Below are 14526 nucleotides of genomic sequence, written 5' to 3'. Positions count from 1 at the left end.
TTGCACAAATAGATTATCCACAAGGAAAAACTTCTTACTGAGCAGGAGTTAGTCTCAGGGCCAGTCCAGATCCGGGGAGAGGGGAAATAGATCCCACCTGTGAATGGGAAGCATGCGAGTGAGTTCACAGGTTTCTTTAACATACCATAAGTACTTACTTATGTACTTACTTATTCCGTGCCTGGAACATAGTAAGTTTGTAGTAAATGCTAGCTATCATTAGCACTATTATTTTGCCTCTTCTGAACAATAAGTGAGTCTTGGCATGGAAAACTCTTGCCTGGAATGGATGGATGCATGGATGGATGGATGCATGGATGGATGGACGGACGGAAGGAAATTACATCTCTTTCTTCATTTAGATGTTTCCTTAAATATTGACTCATTAGAGATGCTTCCCTTGATTACCCTACATGAAATAGCATCCACACCACAAACATATCTCCATCAACTCTATCATCTACTCTGGGCTTATTTTTCTTCATAGTACATATCACCATCTGCATCATGTGCTTATTGTCTGTTTCTATTAGAGCAGGATATTTTTGTTAGCGTACTCGGCACATACAGCAACATTTGGCAGACAGTAGGTGTTGAATGAAAGAATGAACAAAAACTAATTTTACTAAAGACATTTTGATACCACTTTTGGGATAGGATACTATACATTAAAGATGACACACTGTTTATTCCAGAATGATCTTAGCTACAGTATTCATAGCACAGTATTTGTATACTTAATACTGTTATCCATTATATCTTCCTTTGAGGTTGGCATGAGAGTTGCCCATCAGAGTTATGTGTGCTCTTAGAAATCAGGGACAATACTATCATTTTAATCTTCTTGGCAGTGATATGTCCTTAACTAGATGGTGAACTCATAGGTGGAGGGGGAATATGTAATGCTTTTGTATTCTGCTTTTCAGCAAATAAATATTACCGTACTGTGTGTGTAACATGAGCTATATGAATGTGTGATGATTAAATTAGAAGATAGGATTCTCTGCAATCCAAGTTTTCTAAGATAAATTTTTGCCTTGTTTTTGTTAGGTGATAAAGATACCATATTGACTGTTGATACATGCCTACTTAGTCATGCTTTGCTTACAGTCATCTTATCAAATTACCAGCTTTTTACTTTTTTAGAGAGACAGTCCCAGAATTGAGAATCCTCCTTTGCCTACATTCAAAATGAGACTGTATTATGTGGGTAGGAAATTTCTGGAGACCTACTTTTAATTTTAAAATTAAAAAAAAATTACCATAGTTTTAGATTTAGAAAACAGTTACAAAGGTGGTATAGAGAGTTTCTGTGTACCACACAGGCACCCAGTTTCCCCTGTTGCTATCATGTTACATGATTATGGTATATTTGTCACAACTAACAAATCAGTATTGATACATTATAACTAAACTGCATACTTTTAGGGGTAGTGACCCAGTTTTAAAGCTTTTTTCCCACAATTTGTTAAAAATGACAATCAGTATTGAATGCCCATGGGTGGTGGCTTCCTGATTCTTAAAAGAAACTGAGTAATTTTGTAACCATTGGGACTTATCAGGAAACAAGGAACTTATAATAATGTGCGCTTAAAGTTCCAGGGGGGAATTGTATAGCTTAACGTATTGTTTTTGTAAGTTGGGTATTAATAAATAAAGAGGCTGGGTGGAACTTGATCATTATTAAAACTGATTTTTTTTTGTTCCCTGGCAAATATATTACTACCACATGGTCTACTCTTCATAGATAATTGATCCTAAGATCATTGGGCAGAAAAGGGTTGCCCTGTAGTAGTAGGAAATGTGTCCTCCTGGGACTGAGTTGAGATTTAGTGTAGGACACAGTTTAAGTAGCCAATGGCTGCTATGAGATTGACTTCTAGAATTAAAATTGGTATAAATTTAATTAATCCTTTTCCCCAGGACTGCCCAATTTTAGATTAAAAGTTTTGTACTGGCACATATTAGAGATATGGCCATTTTACCATTTCAGTGGAGCCTTTTAATCAGCTTTAATACTGTCTTGGGTAAAGTAAAAACTTAATCTCTCTCTTGAAGCGCTTTTCTAGTTTGCCATCCTCAAAGCAGAAAGAGTAGCAGTGAAGCAGCGCTGCTTCATATAGACTGTGCTTTTATTAAATTTGCTTCAATAATCCTCTTCCAGTCATCTTTTGTGCTGCATATTTGAACCATAAAAGAAGCAAAAATTGTACCCAAATGAAAATTTCAAGTTATTTTAATGAAGCTCTGGAAACATCCCACAGCTCAGAAGATATTTTTTCCTAGTTTATTTTTTAAATTCTGGGAAGTAGGTCAGTAGACATACCCTGCTGTAATTGGTTTAATTAGAAGTGAAAAATTATAGGACTAACTCAATTTGAAGTATAGATTTAAATAAGAATTATACTGGGATGAATATTATTTAAGGGTTTGAATTTAAGATGCATTTAATCAAAGCTTATAATTTCTTCTTGTAAAGATTTATATTGCAAAAAGGAAGACTACGTATTGGAATATATCAATATATGGGGAAAATTTTGCCATGAAATATAATCTTTGATAAAATAATTTTAGAATTGTATCTCTCAGTGGTATGCCTAAGAATATTGTTCTGTAGGACCTTAATAGATATGCCTTGGGGGAAAAGTATTGTGTGCTTATGTAAGTTTGAGAAATAATGCATTAAATATAAGAAGTTGCCTGCAGGACTTCTCAGAGCCTTTAACACTTTCTGAATTTCTAAGAGAGGACATATGTAGGGTACAGTACTTTGCAAACCTACGTATCCCTATACCGCCTAGTAACATTTTTCAGGAAAATGTTTTGAGCACACGAATTTGACCTATTGTAGGAATTTATACCTTTGACAATGTTAAGGACCTTGTTTTTCCTATTATAATGATGTGATATTCACATATATTACTTTTTCCCAATTCTTTATCCTTAAGATATTTTTCCAATGTATTATATTCAACCCTCTACTCAGTGCCTTCCTTCTGCTAACTAAAGTGGTTTCCATCTGTTGCTACACATCAGAAATACCTGGCCCTGACCCTGGAAATTCTGTATGAATAGAAATGCTGGAATACCTGCTCAGGATTCTGTATTTATTGGAAACACCCAGGTGCTTCTGATGCAGCCAATGCTGGTCCTCCAACTGATGCTTTGGAATTGTTGAAATAAAAGCATGCATTTTCTCCTAGATGGATGAGTAGATTGGGGCGTAGTTTGTGGTCCTAGAACAACACATGGGTTAACCATCCATCCTAGTGAGAACGATAGCACAGGCCTCCAATGACCCCCCACGAGGTGATGTACTGGCTATAACCTAACATGAAACAATTATTCTTTAAGAAAGGCAGAATATTTCTAATTGGGCTTTTAGCCACCTTCCTAATAATGAAGTACCATACATATGATAACCATTTGTTTTAGTTTCGAGTAATTCCCTTGTGGATGATGTTTTATTTATTCTTTAAAAAGAATACTAGATTATATTTTCTAAATGTGCCAACTATCTAAGAATATATTCTTTCCCCTCCTGCTGATAAGAGTTATACATTTAACCTTAAGCAAATCGGCCAAGATTCTATTTCATTTATGCTTTGATATATGTGAGTATTAATGCATTTTCTATGAAAATTGTATGATTATATATACTCTCCACCTAGTAAAACAGTTCCATATTCCTGGAAATGGTCTTTTACATCCTACAGATGTAGCTGGAAAGAAATAATATAAATACTAATGGTTTGAGAGACAACTAGTCTTGACATATTTTGGTTGAATAGTGTTCTATTAGCAACAATATATGAAATACTAGACACACCCATTAAAAGTAGAAAACACCCACTACTGTTTTAAAATTATTCTGCAAGATCTCACCAATGCAATGAGACATAAAACAGAAATAATGGGTGTAATTATTGAAAATTGGAGATAAAATTTCTATTACTTGCAAACAAAATTCTCTATATCAAAAACCTGGTAAGTTAAACAATACAATATGTTTAATAGAACTAATTAGATATGAGAGGCATCCAAAATCCATCCCTCTTTTCTATACAAACATGATTTGATATACACAGTCTTGTTTTATCTGTGTATTAATTGGTTTATGAAATAATAAATGGAAAAATCAAGTTTGCATTATCAGATTAAAGAAGCAGGAGAGACAGAGCCATAAAAACTAAGAGAGAAGAATGTTGTAAGGAGGGCTTAACAACCAGGATAAATGTCGTAGAGAGATCAATTAAAGTGATGGCGTAGAGATCACGGGCTTCATTTGGCAGAACCATGTTGGTGAAGTGAAGGAAGTGGAAGCCAGACCACCCTGGTTGAAGAATGAATGTAATGTAAGAGCCAAGACATTTATTTGAGTTTGGTAGTAATGAAAGAGAAAGAGAATTTTCTTATTGCTGTTGTTTTTGTCATTTCATGTTCAAAACCCTTTATCTCCCATGTGGAACGGAAAACTCCTCCAAGACAGGATCTCTGTTTCTGTGAGGCCTGTAGTGCTTAGTACATCCTTGAATGTGTGAGGCTCTCATTGGTTATAAGTTTAATTCCTGACTGTGGATGAAAGCTTTAAAACTTTGTGGGCAAAATACAGAATGAATTTCAGTGAGTTCGCATGTATTAAACAAGGTGGTGCTGGCTGGAGACATGCTGTCTCTGTGCCCACAGGAGTAGTAGTGCCGTGTTCATCTTCCCAACCTGCTTTTCACAGTCTTCACCGCCTTTCTTCAGGTGTCTCCCCTTTTTGGCTTTTTCACAGCTATGAAACCCACGTAGTCGAACACCATGATGCTTCTCCTGCAGGGCATGTGATGAGGAGGCAAGCTTGGCTTTGGAGTGGTGGGAACCTGAGGAATTGCCAAGGACCCAGAGCCCAGCCCTGACCACCAGAGAGCCCAAAACACAATGAACAAATTGAATTTCCATAACAACAGAGTCATGCAAGACCGCCGCAGCGTGTGCATTTTCCTTCCCAACGATGAATCTCTGAACATTATCATAAATGTGAGTAGATTGAGTTTCAGAAATGTCTAAATATTATGTTTTCACCAGTGACCACATTCAACTTATGACTTAAGGGTGAAATCTTTACAAAATTAGGGCAGTAATAATGTGGCAGAATTGGGTTGTCAAATAGTCCATACATACATTCACTTAGCTTTCTGGCTTGTGTGCAGGTGCCTTCAACATTCTCTCACCTGGGTTAGAATTAGAGGACTGTGGTTACTATATTGAAAAACAAACATTTGCTCCTTTTAAACTTTTGATCGAAATACAACTTCTATTGAAGTATATGAATTTGTGTCTTAAATTCTTAGAGTTGTCACCCGCACACATGAAATGGTAATCATCGCTGTTAGGTTGGTGCAAAAGTAATTGTGGCTTTTGCCATTGAAAGTAATATCAAAGACTATGGTTACTTTTGCACGAACCTAGATAGGTTTTTTTTGAGACAGAGTCTCACTCTGTCACCCAGGCTGGAGTGTGGTGGCGTGATCTTGGTTCACTGCAACCTCCATCTCCTGGGTTCAAGTGATTCTTCCGCCTCAGCCTCCCAAGTAGCTGAGGTTACAGGCACTCACCACCATGCCCGACTAATTTTTGTAATTTTAGTAGAGACGGGGTTTCACCATGTTGGCCAGGCTGGTCTCGATCTCCTGACTTCAGGTCATCCGCCTCAGCCTCCCAAAGTGCTGGGATTACAGGCGTGAGCCACCATGCCCGGCCTTAGATAGCTTTTTAATATGCATCTTGATTTTAAGAGTAGCCGAAGTCTAGCCAATTTGCAGGACTAGGTGCATAGGCTGAACATTTGAGCACTAAGCTGTCGCTTATGATTTGTGAGTCATAGTCAACTTGCTTAGATAACCTGAACATTGAGGAATATGATTTTTTTTAACTTTAAAAAAATTGAGTTATAATTTACATACTGCAAAGTATAGAAACCTTATGTGTGCAGCTCAATGAATTTTTACAATTGTGTACATCCATGTAACCATCACCTGTTTGAGATATAAAACTTTGCCAGCACCCTAGAAAGATCTTTTGTGACCCCTCCTAGTCAATATCCTTCACCTAAAGGGTAAAAACTATTCTGATCTCTGTCACCAAAGTTTTGCTTGTTTCTGAATTTCATGAAGCTGAAGTTATGTGATGTATTCACTTCTGAGTTCTTTTACTCAACATTTGGCCTGTGAAATTTATTCATGTGAATCCATGTGACAATAATTACTTCTTTTCCATTGTTGTGTGATATTCCATTGTACGAATAGACCCAATCTATTAATCTATTGTTGATGGATAGATATTAGATTGTTTTAAGTTTTTGGCTATTGTAAAACTGTTATGAACATGTTATGTGTATACACATGTGGAAATATTTCTCGGTTTCTACTGAAGAGTATTTGTGAATCATAGGTTACACTATGTTTAGCCTTGGTAGAGACTGCCAAACAATTTTATGGTAATCAATGTCATGCCTAACATTTTTCAACCCCTCTCTGTGTTATCAACTTTCATACTCTTTCTTTCATAGATTGTATTCTGATGGAATTAGAGGAAAAATTGCCTTAGTGCATGACTTGAATTAGTTTTCTTTCCTATATGTTACTATATTTTTGTTTATTTATTTTGATTTTGATTTTTTTTTTTTTTTGAGACAGAGTCTCTCTCTGTTGTCCAGCCTGCAGTGCAGTGGTACAATCTTGGCTCACTGCAGTCTCTGCCTTCTAGGTTCAAGTGATTCTCCTGCCTCAGCCTCCCGAGTAGCTGGGACTACAGGTGCCTGCCACCATGCCTGGCTAATTTTTGTAATTTTAGTAGAGATGGGGTTTCACCATGTTGGCCAGGCTGGTCTCGAACTCTTGACCTCAAGTGATCCGTCCGCCTCGGCCTCCCAAAGTGCTAGGATTACAGGCGTGAGCCATTGTACCTCGCCATGTTACTATATTTTAAATCCAATTGCTATATAAAAGAATATTTGCAAATATTATGCTGAAATGTATACGACATTTAAATAATTTCATTAAAAAGTTTAGCTAAGAAAAGTTTCTGCTTATTACCATAGTCATTTTGGCTTTATTCTGACAATCAACACCATTTCTTAATTTACTGCTGTATCCTCATTTTGCTTATAGGGGTTGTCTGAGGATCCAACAGGCCTGCCTATTGGATGAACTTTGTCATCTTTTGGGCAGAATTTCCAATGATTAGCTACATTGCTGCTTAGGGTAACTGAAATTGTTTTTGGATGTGTGAAGTGGTGGGCTATTATTCTGACAGCATTTGGTTTTTTAAACTGAATAAATATCGACAATATATCTCTTTTTTCAGTGTGGGCACTAGCAAAATAAGTTATAATCTAATCCTACTTACATGTGTGAATATTTTGTTTTACTTTTTATACAGTTATATAAAAGATATCCACTAAATTTTAAAAATATACATAATCTAGGACATATAGCATAAGCACTTAAGAAACTTCTCTCACTTTCATTTGTCTTTTTACCTGGTGCAATATGTGTGTGTATGTGCATGTGTGTGTACACACACAAACAGGTGTGGAACACCTTACCACATTTAATGAAGGGAAGGCTAATCTGACTTAGTGAAGAATACTGAAAGCCGACTATAATTTTCAAAGAAATTAATTTATACTAAAATCTCAGCTGAGGAAGATAGTTATAGAGAACAGATGGGAAGGTAGCCAGTTCATTTGTTCCTATGGATCAGCAGTTTTGAAACTTGAACGTACATCAGAATTATTTCGGGCAGCTTAGTAATATTCAGATTGTGTAGTCTATGGCCATACCACACTGAATGTTGCCTGATCTCATGTGATCTCAAAAGCTAAGCAGGGGCGGGCCTGGTTAGTAATTGGATGAGAGAAATGCTGATGTAGTGAGTCTGAGGTAGGACGCAAGGCTCTGCATTTAATAAGATCCCCTAAATAGATGCTATAGATACTCTAGAATTTGAGTGAAACAGGCAAAGATCTACATGCCAGCATCACCTAGTTTCTTTCACTCTTCGAAATTCTGGTTACTCGACTGTGTTTTTGGCACATGTCACTGGCCCAGCTCTTAGAACAGTACGTGATACGTAGTAAGTGCAAAGTAAATGTTGGTTGTTGTTAGCAATAATAATATAATTGTCATCGTTGCTGAGAAAAAGACTATTCATATTTTGACTCTACAGTTCACTAGATTTGTGACCTTTGGACAAGTTGATTAAGCTTACTCACTTTTTTCACTTGTAAAAGCAACTTGCCCAGTACCTGGTATGTAGTGGGTACTGAATTTGTATTAGCTTCATTTCTGTCTTCCCTTTATAGAATAATTGAGGAGTAGTATGGAAGTGAAAATACATGGATATACTTAAAACACACAGACCTGAATTCAAATCTCATATCTGAATGACTTTGGGAAAGTTAATTATACCTCTTTCGGCCTCAACATCTTCACCTTTAAAATGAGAGTAATACTTATGCTGCAGGGTGATTGTGAGAATTTAGGATTAACACTCAGCATAATTTCTGATGCATATGTAATAGCTGCTATTGTCATTTTAATCCCTAGGCAGAGATAAATTATACTTTTTCAACTCTCCTCTTTTACAATGTTAGTATGATAATCTCTCTGAGATGGTTAGGACTATGATCATGGACTATGAGGTCATATATCACTGTTAAGGTGGGTTTTAGAGCCACAGGGACCTGTGTTGAAATCCCTGCTCCACAACTTTGCAGTCTAGGGCAACTTTTCTAGTTGTTTTGTTTTGTTGCTTTGGTTTCCTCATATGTGAAGTAGGGATAATCTTACCCCTATGCACAGGGACATTGCAAGGATTTAAAGATGTCACGTGCATGAAGTACTTAGTGAAGCACCTGGCATATGTGAATTACTCAGTAAGTGAGCCCTTGAGTATCAATTTACTTGTTTTTATTTCCTGGAACTGTTTGTTCATTTCATTAATGTACTCTGTTAATAAACCAAGATGAAGAGTCTGAATCCCATGTAGGCCTGTAAGATTTCTTATTTCAGGGCAGGTCTAAGGTAGGACACAGGCATGTAGACTCTTGCTATGCCCAAACTCCTCTCTAGTAAGCGGTCGGACCAAAGAAGGGGGCTAGGTTAAGTAGGATGGAGGCTTCCCCACTACCAGAAAAACATTTCATGGCTGCCAAGAGGCCCTCACTTTTTACAAAGTGTTATCTTTGTGTTCAGAAAACAGCAGTCAATGTGTATAGAGTTTGAGTGTAATAAATTAACTGTAGCGAGAATGATTTTATTAACTAATTTTTTTCATAATTTCTCTCTCTATATTTTTAGCAATGAAAGTTCATTCCCTGACAGGTGTGGTTGATAGAAAGTCGCCTTTTTGTATATGGAATGAATTTAGTGTTTTGGTCATTCTGAATTCCCTGTGAGTTGCATTAATAGAGGCCATTTTAAATTATTTTAATCATCAGGCAAATATGGAAACTTGGGACAATTTTGGAAGTAAAACCATTGTAAATGTGGGAGCCATAAAGATTTGATTGATATGAATTGTGGCCACGAGCTTATATGTCTTCACTAAGACAAAGCAATTCTTTTTTTTTTTTTTTTTTTTTGAGATGGAGTCTCGCTGTGTCGCCCAGGCTGGAGTGCAGTGGCGCAGTCTCGGCTCACTGCAAGCTCTGCCTCCTGAGTTCATGCCATTCTCCTGCCTCAGCCTCCAACATAGCTGGAACTACAGGTGCCTGCCACCATGCCCTGCTAATTTTTTTGTATTTTTAGTAGAGACGGGGTTTCACCGTGTTAACCGGGATGGTCTCGATCTCCTGACCTTGTGATCCGCCCCCCTTGGCCTCCCAAAGTGCTGGGATTACAGGCATGAGCCACCGCGCCCGGCCAACAATTCTTTTTTTCTAGAGTATATTTTAAACATTCTTGCACAATAACAAACCTTTAACATTTAGGATCACATGCTGTTTTAAAAGTCCATACAGAGGCTGGGTGAGGTGGCTAACACCTGTAATCCCAGCATTTTGGGAGGATGAGGCAGAAGAATCATTTGAGGTTAGGAGATTGAAACCAGGCTGGACAACATAGTGAGACCCCAGTCTCTACATAAAAGTTAAAAATTAGCCAGGCATGGTGGCACTGCCTGTGGTCCTAGCTACTTGGAAGGTAGAGGTAGCAGGATCCCCTTAGTCTGGGAAGATGAGGCTGCAATGTCCCATGTTCGTGCCACTGCACTCCAGGTTGGGCAACAGAGTGAGACCTTGTCTCAAGGAAAAAAAAAGTCCATATAGAGTATATTTTTAGATAAAGCTTTAATTCTTATTCTTAATACCTCATACTATATAGCACTTTCTAACATTCCCATTGCTCCTGAAGATTAAAGAACTTGAGAAATTTCACAGTCAGCTAAAATGTAGCCTTAAAGACTCATAATATGGAAATACAGAAAACTCAAGCTTGTTTTCACAGCAGGCAAGACTTCAGAGCCATGGCCTTATTTAATTATAGTTTTTGAATAAGAGCATTGCTTACTTGATATTTGTTAAAGAGCTTTGCCAGTAGGCTCCAAATACTTGATTTAAACCAGCAGAAGAATAATAAATGTATGGGCTGCAGGGAGGAAATATATACCGTTATTTGGTCTGCAGTCACACAAGGTTAAAACAGTTTATTTCCTATACATTTACTTTGTGGTTTGGAATTTTAACTTCTCATTGCATTTTATCTTAGCTGCTTTGTGCCCAACATTTTTAAATACAGTCAAACTAAAGATTAAAGGTGCTGTAAACAACATGACATTTTAATTCACAAATTTGTAGTATATAGTTCAGCTTCAGAATTTTATGACGTTTGATGTGTTCTCCTCTTCTTTATCATTGCTTAAGCCTCTTTGTAAAGCAGAATTATGATGATATGGAACTCAAAATCCAGAGGCCTTTTAAAGTGAATGTTGGAAATGACATAGGACTTCTGTAGGACAGAAATCTAGGATGTCAGGTGATTCAGGCTAGCTGTACACGGAGAGAATGATAATGATTTCCCACTGGCAAATGTGTTCTCCAGTGGTGTCGGTGCGTGGGTTTGCATTTATATAGTTTTCCTAAAATGCTGAGTGGCATATTTATAAAATGGTTTACTTAGTAATTCGGGGAATGGTCTTGATCTCTACTCATGGAATAGAATGAAGGTGAGGAGGAGCCCACAGGGAATCAGATTCCTGGCTTTCATTCATTGAGCATTTACTGAGTGCCTACTACATATTCTGAATGTAAAATAAGACACTACCCCTGCATGAGTTCCTGGTACTTCCAAGCAGCTCACTTGAAGCTACGTTGGCCTTAAATATCTTCTGCTCTTTCCAGTGGGTAAGATACTTTAGGTTGGTTGCTATTTAATAATGAATGTGGAAAAGAGCAGTAAACCCATTCTTAACTATAGTTGGAATTATCACCAGTTCTGAATTGTTTGACTTTCAAATTTCAAGGGATCTTGGCATGTCTTTATTTTCCTAATCTGAGTTTCATATTAAGATATGATAAAGAGTAATTAATTCAGAGTTAATTTTTAGAATTTATAATAACTTAAACTCATTGTCATCCTTATTGAAAAAAGGATTTGAAAGCAAATAGTACTAATAAAAGGGGAGATGCCATATGTAATGTGTATAGGTAAAATGATAAACTGTCATGTTACAATATTTAAATACATATATTTAATAATTAAAGTATTTTGATACACAAATAAGCTGTGAGTTGCTGCCTTTGCCACTATTAGTGATATGACTTTAAGCTTTCTGAGTTTTATTTTCTTCTCCTATAGAATAAATAAATTGACCTGGGTGGTTTCTTAAAGTCTATCCAAACTCTAATAAACCTTGATAATTCTGAAGTCAACAAGATAGAATCAGCAGAATTACTGTCCCCCATAATACTTCTTTAAACATTTGAGAAAGCATTATTATGAGATTATAATTATTTGTAATAATAATTATTTGATATAGTATTGATATGATTATTATTGATATATATTGATTATTATTATATAATTATTGATATACAATAATTATATATGTTATTATTTATAATAATAATATTGATAAAGAAAATTGTATGTTTTAAAGACTATCAATTAACTTTTGATTTGTCAGAATAACTTATCTCCAGAGTTCCAAATTAATATGGTTTTATGATTGAATTATACTAAGACCCAGAAAAGGAATCTGGTTTAGGCACTAAAAATATATTAGACAATAACAGTGATAAAAGCTAGGCAGGCTGGGCATGGTGTCTCATCCCTGTAATCCCAGCACTTTGGGAGGCCAAGATGGGAGGATTGCTTAAGGTCAGGAGTTTAAGACCAGGCAACATAGTGAGAGACCCTGTCTCTGCAAGAAAAAAAGAAAGAATTAGTTGGTTGAGACTCTGTCTTAAAAAAAAAAAAAAGTCTAGACCAGCTCATGGTACAGTAGATGAGTTTTTGGGGTAGACTATTAGGAGGAAAGCTTTCCTTGAAAAGATACTTGTTGCCCCGTGTAGACGTTCCTCAAAAGGAGATGCACACGGGACCAACAGGTATATGAAAAAATGCTCAGTATCACTAAATAGCAGGGAAATGTGACATGGCTGTTAGAATGGCTATTATCAAAAAGACAAAAGATAACAAGTGTTGACGAGGATGTGGAGAAAAGGGAACCCTTGTACACTGTTGCTGGGAACGTAAATTAGTAAAGTCATTATGGAAAGCAGTATGGGGGGTTCCTCAAAATGTTAAACATAGTACTACCATATGATCCAGGAACCCCATTCCTGGGTATGTACCCAAAGGAGATGGAATCATTATGTCAAAGAGACATCTGCACTCCCATGTATATTGCAGTATTATTCATAACAGTCAAGGTACAGAATCAACCTAAGTGTGCACCAGTGGATAAATGGATAAAGAAAATGTGGCACATATACACAATGGAACACAATTCAGCCTTTAAAAAGAGGGAAATCATGTCATTTGCAATAACAGATGAACCTGGAGGATGTTAGGTTTAATGAAATAAGCCAGGCACAGAAAGACAAATCCTGCATAATCTAAAAAAGTCTGACTCAGGGAAGCAGAAAATAGAATGATGGTTACCTAAGACTGAGGAGGTAGGGGGACTGGGGCTATATTAGTAAAAAAATACAGTATATCAGTTAGGAGGAATAAGTTGAGAGATTTATTACACAACATGGTGACTGTAGTTAATGATGATGTATACTTGAAAATTGCCAAGAATGAATTTTAAGTGTTCTCACCACAAAAAATGATACATATGTGACATGATGCATATGTTAGTCTGATTTATTCATTCCACAGTATATACATGTATCAGAACATTATGTTGTGTACTATAAATATATACAATTTTATTAGTCAATTAAAAACACAAATGAATTAACTTTTTTTAAAAAAGATACTTGCCAAATAAATATTTTTGGTAATGTGAATAGGCTATGCTGCTTACTTTCTGAAACTCATTTATCATTTATCATGCACCATGGTTTCAGAACTTTGTCCATGTATGGTAAGATCTGTGAGTCTTGTGTTTTATTACCCTGTTGTAAAAACTGGTACTGTGATCATCATTACTGAAACACAACCCCAGGTGAAAGTGATTTGGATAAAGCAGCAGTTGTTTTCTACTGTCAGCTCATCCTTTCAAGGAGTATCTTTACGATGCATTAAATTGCCTGATTGTGGTTCCCTGGGTGGACTTAGTTGAATTGTTATTTCATGTCATGCCTTTTCCCCCTGCAGGTTAAGATTCTGTGTCACCAGTTGCTGGTCCAGGTTTGTGACCTGCTTCGGCTAAAGGACTGCCACCTCTTTGGACTCAGTGTTATACAAAGTAAGTCTTAGAGCCCTCTCTGATGGATTTAGCCAACTAACCCTGAGGAGATGACATCTTATAGCTGTAACTTAAATTGGGCATATTGTTATAAAACTGTGGTTGTCAAAATACCCATGGGCTGATCTTCAGTTTTAGTGTAGGTGTAGTCTGTATGTTTTTAATCTCAATTTCTGTGTATTTTTTTTTTTACAATATTTAGGATTTTAGGTATGTATTTGTTATAGTCTGAACTTAAAAATTGATTCCTCTTTAGAAATCTAGATTCCTTCTATGTGTTTGCTCTTCCATGTTTTAATGAAGCAAGCTTGATTTTTGTTTCCTTGCATTCAGGGAGTAGCTGGAACTCAGGAAAGTAATTTAATTTGTTTTATAATTTTTGACTTTAAACTGACTTCTCTTTTCATTTTCTCTTGCTATTAACTATATAGTATCACAAAGTAATTATTAATTTAATCTTATTTTCTATTTTTCTCTCTTAACCCCTTGTCTTTTTTCCAGTCAGACTATATGACTTGGAAATATCGGGTCAGTTTCTTCTATATTCTTTATGAGGAGAAGATTTTTAAGTAAAGGACTTCATATAAGCTTTCTTCTCTCATAATACCTTAGAGTTAAATT

The 14526-nt window shown here is 36.3% G+C and overlaps 1 protein-coding gene across 6 annotated transcripts in view; it reads left to right on the top strand.

Annotated features, from left to right (window-relative positions):
• Positions 1-14526, top strand: part of FRMD6 (FERM domain containing 6) — a 254916-nt gene that overhangs the window by 208014 nt on the left and 32376 nt on the right. For 5 of the 6 annotated variants that reach the window (XM_033188053.1, XM_033188054.1, XM_033188050.1 and 2 more), the window contains 2 exons: positions 4778-5022; positions 13815-13905. In XM_033188053.1, coding sequence (XP_033043944.1) covers positions 4924-5022; positions 13815-13905 — 190 coding nt within the window. In that variant the 5' untranslated portion in view covers positions 4778-4923. The remainder of the gene's footprint in view (positions 1-4777; positions 5023-13814; positions 13906-14526) is intronic. The other variant, XM_033188055.1, reaches the window with a different exon arrangement.

Source organism: Trachypithecus francoisi, unplaced genomic scaffold (genome assembly GCF_009764315.1).
Source record: "Trachypithecus francoisi isolate TF-2019V2 unplaced genomic scaffold, Tfra_2.0 Lachesis_group3, whole genome shotgun sequence".
NCBI classification, from domain to species: Eukaryota; Metazoa; Chordata; class Mammalia; order Primates; family Cercopithecidae; genus Trachypithecus; species Trachypithecus francoisi.
This window is presented reverse-complemented; position numbering and strand designations above follow the sequence as displayed.